The sequence below is a fragment of the Colletotrichum phormii genome (assembly GCF_030913505.1).
Source record: "Colletotrichum phormii strain CBS 102054 chromosome Unknown BDP81scaffold_25, whole genome shotgun sequence".
In the NCBI taxonomy this organism is placed as follows: domain Eukaryota; kingdom Fungi; phylum Ascomycota; class Sordariomycetes; order Glomerellales; family Glomerellaceae; genus Colletotrichum; species Colletotrichum phormii.
Window position 1 is genome coordinate 522,210 of NW_026851467.1, and position 18,988 is coordinate 541,197.

Sequence of the window (18,988 nt, forward strand, 5' to 3'; positions counted from 1 at the left end):
AAACTGACGGTTAACCGATTGGGTTCGTGGAAATCGGGGAACGGACATCGCCATAACCGACGTCTTCAGCCAAGAGCCGGCACCACCCCGGAAATCTTCAAAAGGTCCGAGACTCCGACAACATGCTTCGGCACAACAACGTCTCAAGGGCGACCCGAGAACGCCGTCGATCAAATTCGTAACGTTATGTCAAGTCATCTAGGAAACCGTGACCGTATCTGAGTTCATTCGAAGATCGGATATGTCTCCCCCATTCGTTCGTGAGTCTGATAGATAGGGGTCTAAGAAAGCAGCCATGAGCAGACAGACGACTCAACCCGGACAGGATACCAATATGGCTCATAGTGATGCCACCGACGACAGCGAGACGGTGATGATCAATCCCAACTTGGTTGACTGGGATGGACCAGATGATCCAGAAAATCCGATGAACTGGTCAAAAGGCAAAAAGGCTCTATTCATCGCAACGCTTGGCTACATCTCAACTCTCAGGTATGGCTAACACCAAAGTCGTGCAGACATAGACACATTATCACATCACACTACTAACATGAAACGGTGTAGCCCTCTTGCATCATCGATCGCGGCACCGGGGATTTCTTCCATCAAATCTGATTTCAACGTCACGGATACCTACGTCGGGGCCTTCATGATATCAGGGTTTCTGATCGGCTACTGCTGTGGTCCGCTAGCAATTGCACCACTGTCAGAGATGTACGGTCGCTACGTTCTGTACAACGTTGGAAGTCTCCTATTTCTCATTTTCAACGTCGCATGCTCCGTGGCACCCAACTCGGGCAGCATGATTGCGTTTCGCATCTTTGCCGGCATAGGCGGATCTGCCCCATTGACACTCGGGGCTGCCTCGCTCGCAGACACAGTTCCGAGAGAGAAGAGAGGAGTTGCCATGATGGTCTGGACTCTTGGCCCGATGGTGGGCCCGACCATTGGGCCTATCGCTGGAGGGTACCTATCAGACACAATAGGCTGGCGGTGGTCTTTTCGGGTGGTGTCGGTTGCGGTGAGTTGACCTCTTGGTTGTTTTCACTATGCTCCTTTTCATCACGGCTAATATGACTGTTAAGGCCGGGTTAGCTGCCTTAGGCACAGCATTCTGCATGCCTGAATCATACGCCCTGACTCTTCTCGAGCGAAAGACGCGACGACTCCGCCTACAAACCGGAAATCCACACCTAGAATCTGTTTTAACGACTCACCGCAAGCCAAAAGACCTATTCATGTTCTCCATACTTCGACCGGCAAAGATGATGTTTCTATCGCCCATCGTCTTCTCCCTATCAGTCTACATGGCGATCCTGTACGGTTACCTCTACCTGCTATTTACCACTTTCCCTCAGGTCTTCAAGCAGCAGTACGGATTCTCCCAAGGGTCAGCGGGCTTGGCGTATATTGGTATTGGTGTAGGGTCCGTGGTTGGACTACTATTTGCTGGTCTAGTGTCTGATAAACTCGTACAGAAGTTGTCACTCAGAAATGGCGGGCACTTTCAGCCAGAATATCGACTGCCGCCCATGCTCATTGGGGCTATACTGGTTCCCATAGGACTGTTCTGGTATGGCTGGACTGCGGATAAACAACTTCAATGGATGCTGCCTATCATAGGAACAGCTATCCTGGGGTGCGGAATTGTCATAGTCCTGGTGAGAACATGTACCTACCTCTATAAATGCGTCATCAGCACTGACTTTTGTGTCTTAAAGATGTCAATATCGACATATCTAGTTGACGCATTTACAATATATGCAGCGTCAGCCATGGCAGCCAGCACGGTCACCAGATCATTGTTGGGCGCGTTCTTGCCCCTGGCCGGTGACCGGTTGTACCAGAGCCTCGGACTCGGATGGGGAAACTCACTCCTCGGCTTCATTTCTTTCGCCATGATTCCAATACCCTTAGTGTTCTACAAATATGGCCAAGCCATTCGGCAAATGAAATTCTCTAACATCAACTTCTAGTTGGGAGAAACGCGCATATGGAGGTCTTTGAAGAGTATGATGGGAAAGGGGCAGGTCTCTATGTAGCAACATGCTACTTTCTCATCAGAGGTTTTGGGAAGCACGCATCGATAATTCCGGTTTCAATCCCATAATGATGTAAAACTCATATTCTAGTTCCTTTTATCTCTAGATCTCAATCTCGGCCATGGGAGCCGGCGATTTGTGGTGGCTCTTCATCGGTGTCAGGCCCCAGCGGCCAAACATAGCATTATCCTCGTCCCAGCTGTTGCAGTCAGTTGTCAACATCTTCTCTCCTGTGAAAATAGCGTTGGCTCCAGCCATGAAGCACATAGCCTGCTTCTCCTCCGACATGGTCTTCCTTCCGGCGGCGATGCGGATGATGGTCGCTGGCATAAGAAGGCGGGCTGTCGCAATGGTACGCAACATGCTCGAGAACTGGATAGGTGTGCGATCACCCAGCGGCGTACCCTTGATCGGCACAAGAGCGTTGACGGGGAAACTCTCGGGGTGGGAAGGAAGCGTAGAGACGGTGTGCAGCAGACCGACGCGGTCGTCCGACGACTCGCCGAGCCCGAGGATGCCGCCGGAGCAAACGTTGAGACCGGCGTCGCGGACGTGGCTCAGCGTCTTGAGACGCTCGTCATAGCTGCGAGTCGAGATGACAGACGGGTAGAACTCGCGGCTGGTGTCGACGTTGTGGTTGTAGGCCGTCAGTCCGGCCTCCTTGAGCTCCTTGGCCTGCTCCGAGTCAATCATGCCGAGCGTGACGCACACTTCCATATCCATTGCCCGCACGCCCGTGACCATGGTCTTGATGTTCTTTAAGCTGTTCTTGCGGCCGCGCATGTCGCGCCACGCGGCGCCCATGCAGAAGCGTGTGCTACCATTCTCCTTTGCGGTGCGCGCCGCCGCGAGGACGGACTCGACGCTCTCGACCTTCTTGGCCTTGAGGCCGGTGCCGTCTTGGTATCGGGTCGACTGGGCGCAATAGGAGCAGTCTTCGGTGCAGCCGCCAGTCTTGATATTCATAAGCGTGCAGAGCTGGACTTCGGAAGGGTTGTGGAAGCGGCGGTGGATGGAGCCCTGGGCGGTGATATCTTGTTAGCTATGTACGCGGTGACGATGAGGATCTCGGGAAACGTACAGCTTGGAAAGCCAGCTCCATCAGGGGTTGGTAGTAGATGGCAGAGATCTCCTCTCTCGTCCAGTCATGTCGAACAGTGGTTGCGCTGGCAGCCTTTTGCAGGATCTTCTTGGCCTCAATGGCATGCTGCGCGGCCTTCAGGTCAGCATCGTTGACCGGTGTAGGAGGCGGGGGAGCGGGTGCCACGCCGACAGCTTCTGCGACGGAGGACATGCATGCTCGTGATATGACGGGGAGTTGCTTGTGAGTGAATTGTGAAGTGAGAGCTGACCGTCCAAGGCCTCGCAGGGCAGCGGTCCTGGCAACAGCCATCGCGTTGGCCTTCATATTCGGTAACTTGGGGTGTTTGTTCCGGATACCTTGATGATGAAGGTGGGTTTTGGCGCTCAATAAGGGATGTTAGTCAGGCTGAAATCACCAATTGACTTTCTCAACGCCCCCAAAGTAAGCTCAGGGTCTAGTTGTCTGCGGACAGCAGGTATTCGTCAGTTCTTAGGATGAACGAAGCACAAAAGGGGTATGACTCTTGGAGCACGGCAAGGTAAGTAAGCTGTCAAACAGCTTATGCACATGGAAGAATGAGGGGTGAGGGGTTTTGAAGCTTCAGGGTTCCCGCCTCACCTCGGGAATCGGTCGAGCAATAATAGCTCCCCTGGCCAACACGGTCCGGCCTGAAGCTGCTCCAGCGGCGCCATAAGCCATAACCGTCGGTTAGACACGCCTATGTGCGTATATCTGAGTCAACTTCAAGGCCAAGGGCCGGTTAGGTTAGCACTGCTGCACTGGCAAAGCTTCCCGTAGCTCTCGGCTAACCGGATGTGACCCCAGGATTCTTGCATTGGTGGAAAGCCTCGGTGGAGAGGTTGAGAGGGACTAAGGGGAGCGAGGGGGCACAGGGAAGAGGTCATCTCGAAAAGAAACGATACCATAGGGCGCGTTATCCCCCGCCGGGTGTGTAGCTACAGTGAGTAGAGCTTTACGCGCGAAGCGTTGACCTCCAGTCTGCTTCTCAGCGCCCCCAACAAAACTCTCCGCGGATCGCGCGAGTATCTCCCCGAACCCCTTGGTGAATGTTACGTACTCCCACTGAAGGCTTGAGGGCATCTGGAGAATCTTCATCTGCTGCAAGTTTTGCTGAGCTATGAGCTGAATTTGCAATGATCATGAGTTGGCGGTGATACTGCTCCTACGTGGTGACTATTGAACAGAGTCACCAGCTCCAAGCTGGTTGTGGGAACAAGGACCCAGTGACGAACCAAGACCCATCGAAACATTGCGGGCATTATTGGCATTCAGGGATCAAGCTACGGCACGCTAAAAGCGGGGGTTCGCGCCAATCTTAGAAATCTGCTCATCGACGAGTGACCATTGAGGTGTTTCTTGTGACAATTTTGAAGCCAGGGTTGGGCTTGGGATCTGAGCAACAGTCGCAGCTAAACTAGGAGCCTCCTCCGACCTTTCACCTCCAACGTTGAAATTTCAAAAGTGCGTGGATCGCCCTGGCATCTTTTTTTTGAGCGGAGGAAAGTAAGTCCAGTAGTCTTTCAACGAGCCGGGCACATTTCTCATTATGTTTTTGTCGATCACACGGAAAGCTGAACGGTGATGAGTCAACCCATGACGTGCGCGTGGGGAATATCGTGAAAGATTGAGGGATTGTAATCTCAACAACATAAGGGGTTCCAATTTCAACAATGTGTATTGAGTTATATGTTTAAACCATCTGAAAGATGCAATTGCCAACTGATTTGTGATGCCGGTCAAACCAACGGACTCCGTAACATGCACTCCAGCCACCCTAAGCAAGAGAATTGACTTTGCGACTCATTGAGTTGCCTCTTTTAACTCTGCAGTGAGACTATTCATACAGAGTGCCGGTCGTGTACTTGAGACCTGTATCGCAGGCCACCGTAACAACCACCTTGCCAGGGCCAAGTTCCTTAGCCAAGGCTAGAGCTCCAACAACATTCAGCCCAGTTGAAGTTCCCGTCAAGAGTCCTTCCTCCTTAGCGAGTCTACGGCACATGGCCCGCGCCTCGTCCTCCGGGTATGCTCGTGCCTCGTCGTACAGAGTGTCGTCAAGCAAAGGTGGAACAAACCCAGGACTGATGCCTTCGATTCCGTGAACTCCCCCATGTCCTTTGCCAACAACGGGTGACGATGCAGGCTCAAGAGTGACAATCTTCGTATCGGCACGCACACCTTTAAGCACCTTAGCAACTCTCATAACCATGCCAGCGCCGCCAATGGCACCGCAGAAGGCGTTGATACCCCGTGGGAACTGTTGGACTAGTTCGTCTCCAAGCGTCTTGTAACCCGCCATGCAGTCCTTGTTTTTAAATTGTTCTGCCGCATAGTACCCCTCGTTTTCCTCGACTATAGTCTTCGCCTTCTTAATCATTGACGGGAACAGATCCGGTGTGATCTTGCCGGTGGGGCTGTGGACGATGTCGACAAAGGCCCCGAAAGCAGCCATGGTGCGTAATTTCTCTTTGGCGAAGACATCTGAGCAGACGGCATGGAACCCGTACTCCTTCAAGGTGCAGACGAAAGCCAGAGATGACCTGGTACTGCCGCCAGTGGCCTCGATTATAGTTGAACCTGGCTTCAGATCCCCTCGTTTCTCGGCCTCTTCAACTATAGCTCTAGCCAGGCGATCCTTGTAGGAGCCCGTGGGATTGAGAGACTCAAGCTTCAGGTACACATCGGCGCTACCTTCTGGGACAACATTACGCAGCCGTACGCATGGTGTGTTGCCAATGGCGTCTAGGGCTGAGTGAACTGGTGGGGGAGCGGATAATGCAGACATGTTGGGGAACTTGAGTTGCAGTGCTACCTCGTTCACAGTCTCTTCAAAAGCCTAGGCGTCAGTTCAATCGCGTTACCCTTACTCGGTTTGGACTCACTTGTAAAGTCTGATGGGTTCGCGTCTAGTGGAATGCCTGCGTCACAGTGGCATAGTGGTTAACGCTGCTCAACCAAATATTCCCTCAAAATAACCTCATATCATCACCTCGGCGCTCCAGGGAATGTGGGGGTGGGCTTCGACTGGCCAGTGAACATCCGCGCCCTTCTGACTCAGTCCTAATGAAATGGTGTCTAGCAAAGGCGTAAAGCTGGACTAGAACTTGACGTAATGGCACACGGCGTGTATGTATAGGTACTGACTTCTATAAATTCTCACTAGAAAGAAACGCGTTCAAGATCGAGATACTGCAGTAATGATAGAAATGTACTTCGACGGGAGGAGTCAGTTTGCGACAATCAAACAAGCTTGGCCGTCATTTCAGTTGCCTTAAGGTAGGCTTCTCACATTCGACTATGACTCCAGACCTTAACTGAAGTGCTCTACCGCTAGCTAGCCTGTGTCAGAGCCCTCCCGGATAGGGGCTAGTAAGAGGTAGTAAGGAGTCCAAGCAACAAAGGAGCAGCTCAGATATATATACAGCGCAGGGAGTACACGTCGAGGGAGGAGCAGATTTCAGTAATTCATCATTCTACCCCTAACTGCAGTTGGCCTCTAAGAGCTTCCACCCTGCGTCAACATCCCAACTTGACAGCCTGCTCGTACCTTGAAGTCACATGAAATAATGCGGGTAACTGCTTGGAGTTATAAATAGTTACTGTACTTTGAATTTCTATAGACCTGATTTGAATTCAGCCTTGACCTCATGGGTACATGTATGTTAACAACGGCGGGCATCATCTTCGACAACTTTAGAGCAGAGACTCTCGCTGTATTTCAACTTCTCGCATTTCACATTTTGCTTTGGAAGCGCAGTCAAGAATAGAAGCAAAACACACCGTTTGATGAATTCAAGAGCTAACAAAAATCTCCTTACCAGTCGATTCCCAAGCTTAAATGTTAGTTACTCCCAGAACCTTGGTCCAAGGTAGGCGGTAAACGCTACACTCTCTCCGTCTCTAGCAGAGACAATCGATGCCATGTTATGCAGGCCTGTGTCCCTCTCTTCACCGCTGTTTTCAACCAGTCAGTTATCGTGAATGAGCATTGAAGCAACTAAAAGAACTTCCACAACGGATAAAGCACTTACAATACGCTTTGAACAGCATCTTCAATTTCGTAGTGCCCCAAACCCTGCGTCTGTAACAAGCGCTGGTATCGCCGCACGATCCCGGGCTCGTCGCGCGCGTATTGCCACATGGGCACGTACATCTTGACTACCGGGACTGCGTTGCCTGGCACCAGCTCAAAGGTGGGATTGAGTCCACAGTACTTGCTATTCGGTTCGCGGAGCGGCTTTTGCAGTCCATCCCTATCAGCCAGAGAAACGTCTTCCATATCCATAAGAAGGGGCCAGAGAGTATTGAGATATTTAGGTGAGGGAATGCGACCGCCCATGGTGATTACATGACGGGCTGAGGCGAGCGAGTTGACGTGTGTGTGGGTGTAGACCTTGAAGCGAGGCTTCGTATGTGGCCCAAGGCAGTCGATGGCAAGGAAATGCAAGAGGTTTTCCTTGCCATCAGAGGTAAGAAACGTTCGAACCATTTCCCAGGACGCTAGTAGCGCCTTATCACCATCGGCGAGTCGTATCAGAATGGACTCTGTAACGTCCAATAGGTCCCGGCCTGTCGCAAGAGCTTTCAGCTGCGGAAACAGGTATAGCTTCATGTTGATAGACGGGATTCCATTATCAACGGGTTCAAGATCGAAAGCAATGAAACAGTTTTGCTGCGGCAGCACAGCAGCCGCGTCGCCGCGATTGGCATGCTTCTCGAGTAGGCCGGCCTGCTCCTCGTCAGTGAGGAAGACTGAGTCGATGAAGGTATTCAGCCGCTTGCGGTCTGCATGGCATGCAGACGCCAGATCCTCGACTTTCTTGCGTAGATCCTTCTGCCCTAGGGGGTCATCACCTGCATCGCTAGCAGCCAGCGGCTGTACTGAAAACCGAACTTTGGCCTTTTTCTGAGGTGCAAAGGCGATGCTTATCTCGTATGGTCCATGATTGTGCGTCCCGATATAGTGCGGCCAGTCGGCCGCGCGAGGCGGGTTGAGATGGGGGACCACAACCTCACGCGCGAAGTTGAGATAGTGCTCCCGCAACTCGTCCGGGTAGGAGCCCGTCCATCGTAGGAGTGAGGAGAGAGTGTCTTGGATGGTGGGAAGCCATGAGGAGACGAGGGGTTTTCCTTGAGAATTTCCTTTGATGGCAAAAGAGTGATCGACTCTACTGTAAAGGTTGTGAATATTCTTTGAAGCGCTATTGGCGTCTAAGACAATGGTAGACTGGTAAGTTTCCGTCATGTTGAGGTTGTCGATGTCCACACTTGTGTCCTGATTGTCTGGTTGGCGTTCGGATCCGTGGGCTGCATTTCGCCTCATCCATCGGCATTCGCCTTCTTCCTTTAGTTACTTTATATCTTCGCCCGAAGACCGTGTCCACTTAGGCGTTCACTCGTGGACTGAGTTGCCGGCGAAGCTTGGGAGTTCGCGGCTCGTTGCCTATTTGGGACTCTCACTATGTCACCAGCGAGAGACATTAATTCTTCAGAAACTTAATAATTCCGAGATGATTTAATTACTCTTTAGAAGAAAAGTTGTCCTCGGAAAGCGGTTCGAATACGAGTCCGAGGACCCGGTGCGCACAAGCCAAACTAATCAACAACGTTTCACAGGCCCTCAGAGTCAACATAACAAAGGTTATTTCTTACATATGAAACTGACCTACGAAATCGCATCCGACCACGCCGTTCTTCATCTCATCCCGATAGGCCGGCCTGACAGGTCTGGACTGAATGTCTGAAATATCCCGTCGGCTCCCCTGACACGGAGTAGGACAAATCAACGTACCCCGAGCGGGATTTCATCATTCATCATTCATGTAGTAATACCGGAACAGCCGCAGGGCTCCGTCCCAAATGCTGACACTGGTGCACTACCTCCAGGCTCGGAGACTCAACTACATGAGGACTGGATATATCCAGACAGCTCGAGGAGACTTAATATAAACCCCAGCGGCTTTTAGACCCAAAGCTTTTGTTGGTAGCTTTCACGCATTTGTACGCACTCTATTGGGACCCGACAGCATCACCGCCATTGCGAACACGGCCTTAGGATTTGAGTGACGGCAATCATCTGATATCACAACCTGGAAATCAAAAAGCGCCAAAGCTAATAATTAAGAACCAACACATTTTTACTTCTTATAAATCCATCCGGATCAGATACCTTTTCAAGACTAATCTGATTTGCCTGTACATCACCCAAGCCCAGACGGCTTCCTTGTCAACCCTCACTCTCGGAACGTCGGACTTCTCCTGCTTTACCTCGGCATTTTCTATCTCAAAGTCCTCGTCACTATCCTCGCCCTCGCCCCCTCTACCGTTTTCTCTCGGCATGCGACTTCCCCGGCTCCGTACCTCCCTCAATACCGACCCTTTAATATCTCCTCAAGTGTGAGTAGAAAATCATTTGGTGCAACCCATAATGCCTTGCAGCAATCCTCAATTTTGGCTGAAGACGTCCTCTCCACTTCCTCCTGGGTCACCTTTGTCCCGCAGCCTAGTAGCCAGCGCGCAATAATCTCGCTCCAGAACCGTTTGTGCCCTTTTCGGTTGGAGCTCCGAAATGGGCATCTCCGGCCCGCCGAGCATGTCCTTGGGTGTCGAAAATCGGGGCGTCGGTGCTCTCACAATAGTTCTTCGCCCCGTCGCCGAGTCCAGGCGGGTATTGTTCCCCCGCGTTCGTTGAGGAGGAAGTATTGGTCCCGGACTTGGCGTTCGCAAAGCCATCACCGAGCACTTCTTGAGGACGGCCATATCGATGTTGCGGTCTATCCAGGGGACGGATTCGTCAATCTGCTGGGGCGTAGATGCTCATACCTACGCTTCTATGTGCCTATATGTCTGCGTATCCCATCGAGTGCTGTTGGGCTACAGATACATTGCTCCACTCTTTTACCCACTCTTAACCCCTCACATCAGGAATACATGACAGTACGTCATTTACCCCTAGGAATCCCTGGCTTCCCTTCACCACCAAAATCGCCTATCTTCACATGCCAATTCGTCACGATGGCCTCGAGCGACGATAGTGACTCTGAAGGGTCTGTACATTCCTGTATCAACGTTGCGATACTTCCTGAAGACCTCGCAAGCGCCTGTACAGCTGACTGTACGCCCGAGAAGTGTGATAGCGCGACTGTACGCCCACATGAACCACCTTCGCTGGAACGAGGCATACTTGTTAATAGCTTCTTTCTCCAGCTCTGGGGCGAGCCGGAATGGGCTCGGGCCAACTCTCAGTACGAATGGCGAAGGACCCTTTCCACCCAGCTAATTCAGCACTTTGGGCCATTAGTTCATGGGAGGCAACGGGCCCGGCCCCAGAGGGCCACTGATACAAGAGAGAATTCTATTCCATGGCAACAACATACGAGGGTATCACGGAAGCCCTCTGCTTGCTTGTCTTGTAACAACAAACGAATAGCATTAGGCGAAGTCACACGGAACTTGCGAAGAGATAGGAGAAAGAAGACGAGGTCAGGATGCAAGCAGTGTGGGGTTGCGATTTGTAACTCTGATGATTGCTGGTACCTCTATCACACTCAAAATATATAGGCAACCGAAGTACCTTTCAAATAGGGCCATTGATTGGTCGAGAAAACTCTTGGCTGCCCCTGAGTGGTCAGGATCCCTTCTGTGAATGTATCTGTAGCCCAACAGCACTCGATGGGATAGTGTTCCCATGGGATAGTTAGAGGTATTCCTTTTATCTACAGCCTGTCTAGGCCGTGACCTCTACCGCCCTTGTGCTAATGGTCCAAACTGCTAGATAAGCTATGTGACGGAAACTATATGTACCCACAACTACCTAAATGCAGTAGAGGGATCTCTCTTTTGTATATGGCGCAACGGTACAATTCCGAATTCTGTCACTATGCTACAAGCAGTTGCCACCAGCGGTAGTGGGTCTTTACCTTCTGCCACCTAGGGCTCCCCCAGAGCTATCCCATCGAGTGCTGAATGGCAACAGTACATCCAGTGAGGGGTAATAGCCACTCAGAGACCAGCCAAGCCTTTTTCCAACCAATCAAAAGGCCTAGTTTTCTAGTACCTCTTCCGTCTATATATTCTGGTTATGAAATAGGTACCAGCAATCTTCTGAGTTACAAATCGCAACCCCACACTGCTCACACCCTGACCTCGTCTTCTTCCTATGGGATCGTGAGTTTCCTGAGACTTCGCTAAGCGCCTTCTTTGGCCGATTACACGCAACGCAGGCGGAGGCGCTCTTCCGCGAGACCCTTATATGCTGTTGCCACGGAACAGAGTTATTTCTCGTATTGTCGGCTTCCGCTCGGGTACGTTGAAGGGGTTGAATACGCTGCCCCTTTCGAGGGATGGGGGCTCATATGGGCGTACGACCGCATTATCGCATCTCTCGGGTGTACAGTCAGCAGTACAGGCAGCGGCTAGGTCTTCGGGAAGTACGGCGACGTTGATACACGACCGTACCGACCCCTCGGAATCGCTAGAAGTCATCGCGACGATTCATCACATAGGAAAATGTCGGTCTTGGTGGTGAAAATAGGGAGGAACCCATAGGGGTAAATGACGTACCGTCATGTATCGCTGTTGTGAGGGGGAAAAGTGGGTAATAATTGGGGGGGATGTACTGTTGCCATTCAGCACTCGATGGGATAGTGTTGGTTCACGGGGTCGTATACGACAAATAGTGGTAGCAATTATCACTCGTCTGTTGGTGATCCTATTGCTTGTTCTTGTCTTGTTGTTGTTCTATCTTACATTGTAGGCAGGAGTCGGTCGAAGTAGGTAGTGACGGCCTGGGTGGTTGCCCCACCTTTATCCGGCCGTGATGACTAAGCCAGTTGTCCCACTTCGCCCAGGGCAGGTGCCAGCCAGCCCATGGTACCTTCCCATTACTCCTTATCAGCCTTTGCTGTTCCAACAGATAGACTCCGATATCTACAACTTCGACGAGACTGGGTTTATGATAGGCCAGATTGCATCCGGGATGGTCGTCACGAGTGCCGAAAGGCGTTCAAATACAAAAATGATGCAGCCTGGCAATCGTGAATGGGTTATAGTTATTCAGGTCATCAATTCGTTAGGCTATAGCGTTCCGCCGTACATCATCGTTGCAGGCCAATATCACCTCTCCACCTGGTATATAGAAACAGATCTCCCACGCGACTGGGTCATCGCAACGTCTGAAAACGGATAGATAACAAATGAAAGAGGCCTAGACTGGCTCCAGTACTTTGATCGGCATACAAAACCGCGTATAACTAGTAAATATCGCCTCCTCGTCGTTGATGGGTATGAAAGTTACTACTCTGCGGACTTTGAGATATATTGCAAGGAAAACAATATCATCACACTCTGCATGCCAGCCCATTCGTCTCATCTACTTCATCCCTTAGACGTTGGGTGTTTTGGGCCACTAAAGGCGGCTTATGGTCGACAAATTGAGGATAAGATGCGCCGGGGTAATACGTATATTACGAAGGAGGACTTCTTCCCTGCATTTCGCAACGCTTTCACGCAAGCCCTAACGGTAAAAAAACATCCAGGGAGGTTTCAGAGGGGCTAGGCTTGTTCTGTTAAGTGCTGAAAGTGTGCTTTCGAAGCTGGATGTGAAGTTACACACTCCAACGCCCCCAGGGTCTCTCCCAGCAACACCCCCAGCGTGGACTTTTCAGACACCAAACAACCCAACAGAGGCAAATTCTCAGTCAACTTTAATTAAAGATCGAATCTTAAATCATCCAAATAGCTCGCCAACACCAGCTAATAACGTAGTTAACTATATCCTCAAAGGGACACTAGCTATGATATATCGTAATGCTCTTCTAGAGGCTGAGAACAAAACCCTTCGGGAGGAGAATAATCTACTTAAATAACGGCGGAGATCTAAGAAAACTCGTCTCAGGTAAGGAGGGAGCCTTACTTTAGCTGAGGCAGATGATCTTTAATCACAGAGAGAGGTTATAGCTTAGATTGAGGAGGAAATGCGCCGGAGTAGTGGCCGTCGGCCGAGGACGGAAATAGGTCAACGGCGATGTGGCGTCTGCGGGAATACTAGATATAATGTGCGCACATGTCCATTTCAAAGAGAAATGTCTAGAGAAGAGGATTATGGGTAGTTTCAATTAATTAAACTTTGTTGATGTTGATCAAGATTTACATACGTGGAGTGGTTGCTGTCGAGCGATCCGCTCGCTTATCATGCACGTTACATACGGGAGACGAACTAGTGGCGTTTTCCTTTCATCTGACGGTGCCAAATCAACTTCTCACTGGTCCTACTTGGGTGCTATCTTTTCTTTTCTTCCATGCTAGGCTGCTAGGTAGGCGTTATCTCTCCCTCAACGTCCCTGTTGCCCATTGACAACGGGCACTAAGCCACAATACGAGAACCCCTAAATGCGCACGTCTCCCACATGGCACTCGATGTGAACTGCGAAACGACATGGTGATACAGGAATCGAGGTGAGGTATAGATTTGCTGTACCAGCCAACTTGGTGTTCATTCAACGCTGATGAATTGGAAGCTGCTTTCGCCGGTATTGTTAGACGCCAGAAGTTTTCTTCTGTGCAGTGATACTCGTTGATCGAGGCACGAACCTCAGCCCTCGAAAGAAGCAGGCAAGAGCTGCAAATATGTGCTCAGAATGAGGCAGTCTTAGCAAAGCCATGTCACCAATTCGTCGAATTCTTGGATAAGCGTTAGTTACTCTTCCTGGTCGTGCATAGATGCTTCTTTGACATTCTTTGCCAAATGACCAGGACTGGAGTTGTCCACGTCACCCATTATTTTCGGACCTGGTATCATTACCGACCACAACGAATCGCTCACGACTGCCATCGTCAGGTTGATTTTCCTCCACCATGGCTCCAGCAAACGTGGACTTGGCCGTCTCGATACCTACCTTCATCGGATCTGTCTTGTCCGCTCTGTTTACATTTACCGTTCTAATTTTACACTTTATTTCTCCACCTCGACGCCGGCATGTCCGTCATGCGCTCATTGTCAACCTTCTTCTATCCGGTATGAGATGTGCTTTGGAGGAGGATTTGTGCAACACGATTCACCGACGGCCCACGAACGCAAGCTTTCAACTAAGTCTTGGCCGGTATACGTGAGGAATCTCCAGATATTGACGGCTCTTCATGACTACAAGGATAATAAGGCTCTCCGCGGAAAAGACGACAAAATGAGTTTTGTTACTGCCAGGCTGCTTTGTTCGGGACGCCAGGCGACGTTGTTACACGATCATATCTATGGAATACTTGGTCTGGCCAGCGAAATGAAAGCAGATCCGTAAAGTGGGAAAGTTTCGTTTCCTATCGACTATAGTACCCCAGTGGAACAGGTACATGCCGCTGCTACGGCCCTCGAAATTCACCACCACAACAGCCTTAATATTTTGCACCTACCTAGTGCAGGACCAAAAAGAAAAGTGCAGAGCCCGTTTCCAGAGATACAACGATTCTGGGAACACAGTAGCGGGGATTTGCTCTCTGCCATCTTGGTGTCCCGATTACAGTATCCGTGGCCACGCGACGTTTGATCGGACTTTGGGTGCGCCCTTGGATCAGGTCATTCCATCACCTTGGGGACCTGTGGCTCCCGATTTCGAGATACAGCACGATAACATACTCGTCGCCAAGGGAATACAGTATGACTACATCACCCATATCAACAACGTTGACAATGTCACGATGGAAGAGGACAATGATACAGACCAGGACTTCACGAGATGCATCTTAGAACTATTCAAGTTCATAATTGGGATTGAGATGGATGCAGAGCTTCAATCACATGAGTTAGTACATCTTAGTCATCTCCCTTTCTAACGTACATGTAGTAATTGACTTATTACTAAATCTACGTTATTTTACAGATTAGGGACAAGACGAGCTGGGCTCATCTGGCGGATAATGTGTGGAGATTGCTTTTGCATGCAGACTCCTGCGCCCCCTATCGCAGGTCTCTTCTTCAACGTATTTCTGAGCATCATGTTCCGTCTGAGTCCTGATTGCCCAGTAGCACAAGATGCCGAACAAAGTGTATTTGATCCCAATCTCAATCAATACATGGAGCTTGTTGACCGGCTTCTCGAAATGGAACCAGATAGTCGACCGTTTCTTCCTGATACGAGGAGGTTGCGACAAATATACCATGATACACAGACAAAATTTGTGAGTATTGAGCAGCGTCAAGAGGCTTTTTGGATGGGTTGCATGGCGGACTCGATCCGAGACCTCATGGTCCGAGCCGGAGAGGCTGGTATCATGTCTGAAGTTGTCGACCTCCTCGGAAATAAACCTGAGACTATACAAAGCCTACAAAAATCTGCGCTGAATTCGCATGCTCTACTAGGTTTGTTTTGCGGACTTGCGTAGCTGCGCAGACCCGCCGAGTCTGTATTGGAGTCAAATCCACTAGTTGCAACGATGAGATTTGGATGCTACATGGCTTAACGTCGCCAGCGATTCTCAGGCCATTAAAAGAAGACCCTGGTACATTTGAATTTCTCGGTGTTGCTATAGTATTTGATATGGTTGCTGACATTTCAGGAATGGAGGAAAGTTATGTCAATCGGGAGACAAGGACAATACGTATCAAGTGACCACTTTGAACGACGACAAGGGGCAGATCTATAAGTTTTGGAAGTTTTTCGTGACTGGTGAACGCGGCTCATTTTAAGGAGATGGTTGCTTTCACCATTCGAATGCGAGATTGAACAGGTTTCCATGTTTTGATACTTGATATGTTGGGAAATATCGAGCGCGATGAAAGCAGGCCTCCTGACGGAAACTATATGTACCCACAACTACCTAAATGCAGAAGAGGGATCTCTCTTTTGTATATGGCGCAACGGTACAATTCCGAATTCTGTCACCTCCCATGTGTGAAATAGCTAAAGTAAAGTAAGGTAATTAGACAGCAATCTGATCGGTCTGGGTTTCTAGGGAATAAATTCCCTTATAGATGAGAACAAATCACTAAATAAAGATAATCGAATGATGGCAAGCAAGTCTCCAAGTGACTTTGGAGGTTCAATGGAGGTGACCATCTTGAGTAAAATTAATGAGGCGGTTGGCTGCATGGCCAGTATCAACATCCTGGACGGTTGCACTGCTCTCGTGATGTTCCATAGCCGACATCTCACCAACCTACCAACCTCGATTCGGGCTCACCCCGTTTGTGAGTCACACAGATGGCCAGACTAAGCGGGAACAAGAAGCTGTGTAAGACTTTTGAATCCTTCGACCCATCACCCCATTTCCCCCCTCCCGAGTTCCTGGTTCTTTTCAATGAGGCAGTGAGGCTGAGTTCAAGGTGCAATCTGCTGGTTGCTGCTGTTGGTGCCGTGCGGTCCGTGCGGTCCGTGCCGCAGAAGGAGAAGCGACATGAGGGAAAGAGCCAGGGATGGGAGAAAGCAGGCACGCGACCACCTGCCACACCAACGGCGATTCACCGCAGCTTACTCCGTCTCACCTCATCAAAGTCTCACTCATCTCTCACCTCTCAATCTCAATCTCAATCTCAATCTCAATCTCAATCTCAATCTCATTCTCATTCTCATTCTCATTCTCATTCTCACTCTCACTTTCACTTTTATTCTTTGTTCACTCCATCACTCGAACTTCGTTTCAAATCAATCAGAGAGGCTGATTCACCACCCTCCCATCCACCTACAAAAAGGGGACCGCAGCTGCACCCAGATGACTGAGGGATCGCCAAGCTAAAGCAACCCACACCAACCAAGCTCTCAAAAGGCCATGATGCTGCAGCGTGCATACCGCCCCAATGCCGGGGCCGCCCTCCGGTTCCACGTCCCCGCGCGCACTATCCGCGCCTCGGCTCCACGATGGACTCGTCCGTACTCGAGCAGCACCGGCCCGTCATCAAGCTCCTCCAAGCTGCCAACGTACGCACTCGGGGCCGCTAGCGCCGTCGCCGGATACCTCATCGCCAAGGCCACCAGCACCCCTTCGAGCTTGAAGCCTGGCACCCTTCCCAGCCTGGGACCCGGGCCCGTTGACTTGGATGCCCTGGCTAAGACGCCGGTTGATGGGGGCAGCTTTGAGACTGCGGACGCGAAGCTGCGTGAAGATGTCTTCGTGGGTTCTTTCACTCCCGAAGGCAAGCACGCCCACGTCCATGCCGCGAGAGTCGCGAGCAACCACCCTGTCGAGGACGTCATGACATTCTCACTCGGCCCGGGTGTTGGAAACTCGGAGACTTTGTTCAACGGCGTCTACGATGGTCACGCGTGAGTCTCGTCACCTTCATGTCTCTCAAGAGTGCTGCTGATACTAACCGAAACAGCGGTTGGGCAACCTCGCTGCTGCTCAAGAGCGCCCTCATCCCCGCCGTATCCTCCTCCATCGCCCAGCTCAGCCGTGGCACCGAAGACGCAGCAGTCGAAACAGCCATCGCTAAGGCCTTCACCAACCTAGACGACCTGATCACATCCAACGCCCAAAAGGCCCTAGCTGGCCTCAAATCCGGCGCCGTCGAGCCCGCCGACTCGAGCGTCATCGCCGCCCTCGCCCCCGCCATCGCAGGGTCCTGCGCCCTCCTCTCCATCTTTGATCCAGCCACCTCGACCCTCCGCGTAGCCTGCACTGGCGACTCTCGCGCCGTCCTGGGCTCCATCGCTCCCGGCGCGACCTCGTACTCAGCCCGCGCCCTCTCCAAGGACCAGACAGGCCATAACAAGGATGAGTTTGACCGCATCGCCAAGGAGCACCCTGGCGAGGAGGCAGACATGATCGACACCAAGAGCGGTCGCCTCTTCGGCATCGCCGTCACCCGTGCGTTTGGCGACCACCGCTGGAAGTGGACCGCAGAGGCCATCAAGGAAGCCCAGAACGACTTCTTCGGCACCGGTGTGCGGCCCAAGTACCTCACGCCACCGTACATGACCGCCGCCCCCGTCGTGACCACGGTTACCGAGATCAAGGGCCCCGACTTTGTCATCCTTGCATCTGACGGCCTGTGGGATCACATCTCGTCCGCCAATGCGGTGGAATGCGTGTCGCGCTGGATCACGGCCAAAAAGGCCGGCGAAAAGACACCGAAAGACAAGCTTGCCGTGACTCCGGGAGTCAAGAGCGAGTTCGACATGTCTGCAGGCTGGGCGAACTGGTACGCCAAGCCGGAGCACTTTGTTGTTGAAGACCTTGACAACGCGGCTGTGCATCTGATCAAGAATGCGCTGGGCGGCACGCGCAGGTCCCTCTTCACCGGCGTCACGCTCGCGTACCCGCCCTTGGCGAGGAACGTCAGGGATGATGTTACGGTGCAGGTCATCTTCTTCCAGGACCCAGCCAAGGAGGCTTGATTTTTCTGGGGTTGTCTACAGATTTGCAGAGCAATCGAACATTTCCTTATCTTCCCGACTTTAGGTCACGGCGTTAGGTTTCTTTGACACTCGGAGGTGTTTCTTCAACAACTCAAATGCCATGCCATGGTCAACGACTCGAAAAAGTCTGTGATGCAGAGCACATCACCATCGACCAACATCAACATCACGATTCTGATAGCAAAAACACATAGAAACTCGCAAACCCTTGAAAAACAATACAATAATACTATCCATGGCAAAACACAAATTTCAGGTTGCAAGCTCCCAGTGTTAGCCCACCAAGCCCCTGCGCTCAAGTACTTTACCTACCTTATAAAGCAATACCACTCAATAAGTGTAAGCAGGCAGAATGACTATGGAAGCCTCAACTCACTCGCGTGTCTTTGCCAAAGCGAAGAAGAGAATTGATTAAACTAGGTCAATTGGATAGGAAACTACGAATTTGCGATCTCACAAACTGGCCCCTCGTATATCATTGGGCATCGCGCGCGATA

General features: G+C 51.1%; 7 protein-coding genes across 7 annotated transcripts; 3 read left to right on the forward strand and 4 right to left on the reverse strand.

Annotated features, from left to right (window-relative positions):
- Nucleotides 1–334: 334 nt before the first annotated feature.
- Nucleotides 335–1,976, forward strand: BDP81DRAFT_464811 (fluconazole resistance protein; the record flags this gene model as incomplete). The annotated part of the gene is made up of 4 exons (XM_060594201.1): nucleotides 335–492; nucleotides 565–1,021; nucleotides 1,086–1,661; nucleotides 1,722–1,976. The coding sequence occupies 4 exons, from the start codon at nucleotides 335–337 to the stop codon at nucleotides 1,974–1,976; spliced, it is 1,446 nt and encodes a 481-aa protein (XP_060440265.1).
- A 168-nt stretch (nucleotides 1,977–2,144) lies between these two features.
- Nucleotides 2,145–3,450, reverse strand: BDP81DRAFT_330578 (biotin synthase; the record flags this gene model as incomplete). Its single annotated transcript, XM_060585411.1, has 2 exons — nucleotides 2,145–3,062; nucleotides 3,124–3,450. 2 exons carry the CDS (start codon nucleotides 3,448–3,450, stop codon nucleotides 2,145–2,147), a joined length of 1,245 nt encoding a protein of 414 aa, XP_060440266.1.
- A 1,174-nt stretch (nucleotides 3,451–4,624) lies between these two features.
- On the reverse strand, nucleotides 4,625–5,895 carry BDP81DRAFT_438188 (tryptophan synthase beta subunit-like PLP-dependent enzyme; the record flags this gene model as incomplete). Its single annotated transcript, XM_060591299.1, has 1 exon — nucleotides 4,625–5,895. A coding segment is annotated over exon 1 (614 nt), but the record flags the coding sequence as incomplete, so codon positions are not given.
- Nucleotides 5,896–7,174: 1,279 nt separating this feature from the next.
- BDP81DRAFT_464814 (aromatic prenyltransferase) lies at nucleotides 7,175–8,392 on the reverse strand (the record flags this gene model as incomplete). Its single annotated transcript, XM_060594202.1, has 2 exons — nucleotides 7,175–8,289; nucleotides 8,320–8,392. The coding sequence occupies 2 exons, from the start codon at nucleotides 8,390–8,392 to the stop codon at nucleotides 7,175–7,177; spliced, it is 1,188 nt and encodes a 395-aa protein (XP_060440268.1).
- An 859-nt stretch (nucleotides 8,393–9,251) lies between these two features.
- Nucleotides 9,252–9,942, reverse strand: BDP81DRAFT_438189 (uncharacterized protein). Its single transcript, XM_060591300.1, has one exon. The coding sequence runs from the start codon at nucleotides 9,904–9,906 to the stop codon at nucleotides 9,592–9,594; it is 315 nt and encodes a 104-aa protein (XP_060440269.1). The 5' UTR covers nucleotides 9,907–9,942; the 3' UTR covers nucleotides 9,252–9,591.
- A 4,059-nt stretch (nucleotides 9,943–14,001) lies between these two features.
- On the forward strand, nucleotides 14,002–15,562 carry BDP81DRAFT_453884 (uncharacterized protein; the record flags this gene model as incomplete). The annotated part of the gene is made up of 4 exons (XM_060592873.1): nucleotides 14,002–14,252; nucleotides 14,487–14,939; nucleotides 15,018–15,496; nucleotides 15,528–15,562. 4 exons carry the CDS (start codon nucleotides 14,002–14,004, stop codon nucleotides 15,560–15,562), a joined length of 1,218 nt encoding a protein of 405 aa, XP_060440270.1.
- A 1,127-nt stretch (nucleotides 15,563–16,689) lies between these two features.
- On the forward strand, nucleotides 16,690–18,836 carry BDP81DRAFT_475173 (phosphatase 2C-like domain-containing protein). The gene is made up of 2 exons (XM_060594727.1): nucleotides 16,690–17,396; nucleotides 17,453–18,836. The coding sequence occupies exons 1-2, from the start codon at nucleotides 16,903–16,905 to the stop codon at nucleotides 18,468–18,470; spliced, it is 1,512 nt and encodes a 503-aa protein (XP_060440271.1). The 5' UTR covers nucleotides 16,690–16,902; the 3' UTR covers nucleotides 18,471–18,836.
- Nucleotides 18,837–18,988: the final 152 nt, after the last annotated feature.

Coding starts and splice junctions, on each gene's coding strand:
- BDP81DRAFT_438189 (XM_060591300.1), bottom strand. CDS start 9,906: ATGGCCGTCCTCAAGAAGTGCTCGGTGATGGCTTTGCGAACGCCAAGT.
- BDP81DRAFT_475173 (XM_060594727.1), top strand. CDS start 16,903: ATGATGCTGCAGCGTGCATACCGCCCCAATGCCGGGGCCGCCCTCCGG. Junction 17,397..17,452: donor GGCGTCTACGATGGTCACGC/GTGAGTCTCGTC, acceptor TAACCGAAACAG/CGGTTGGGCAACCTCGCTGC.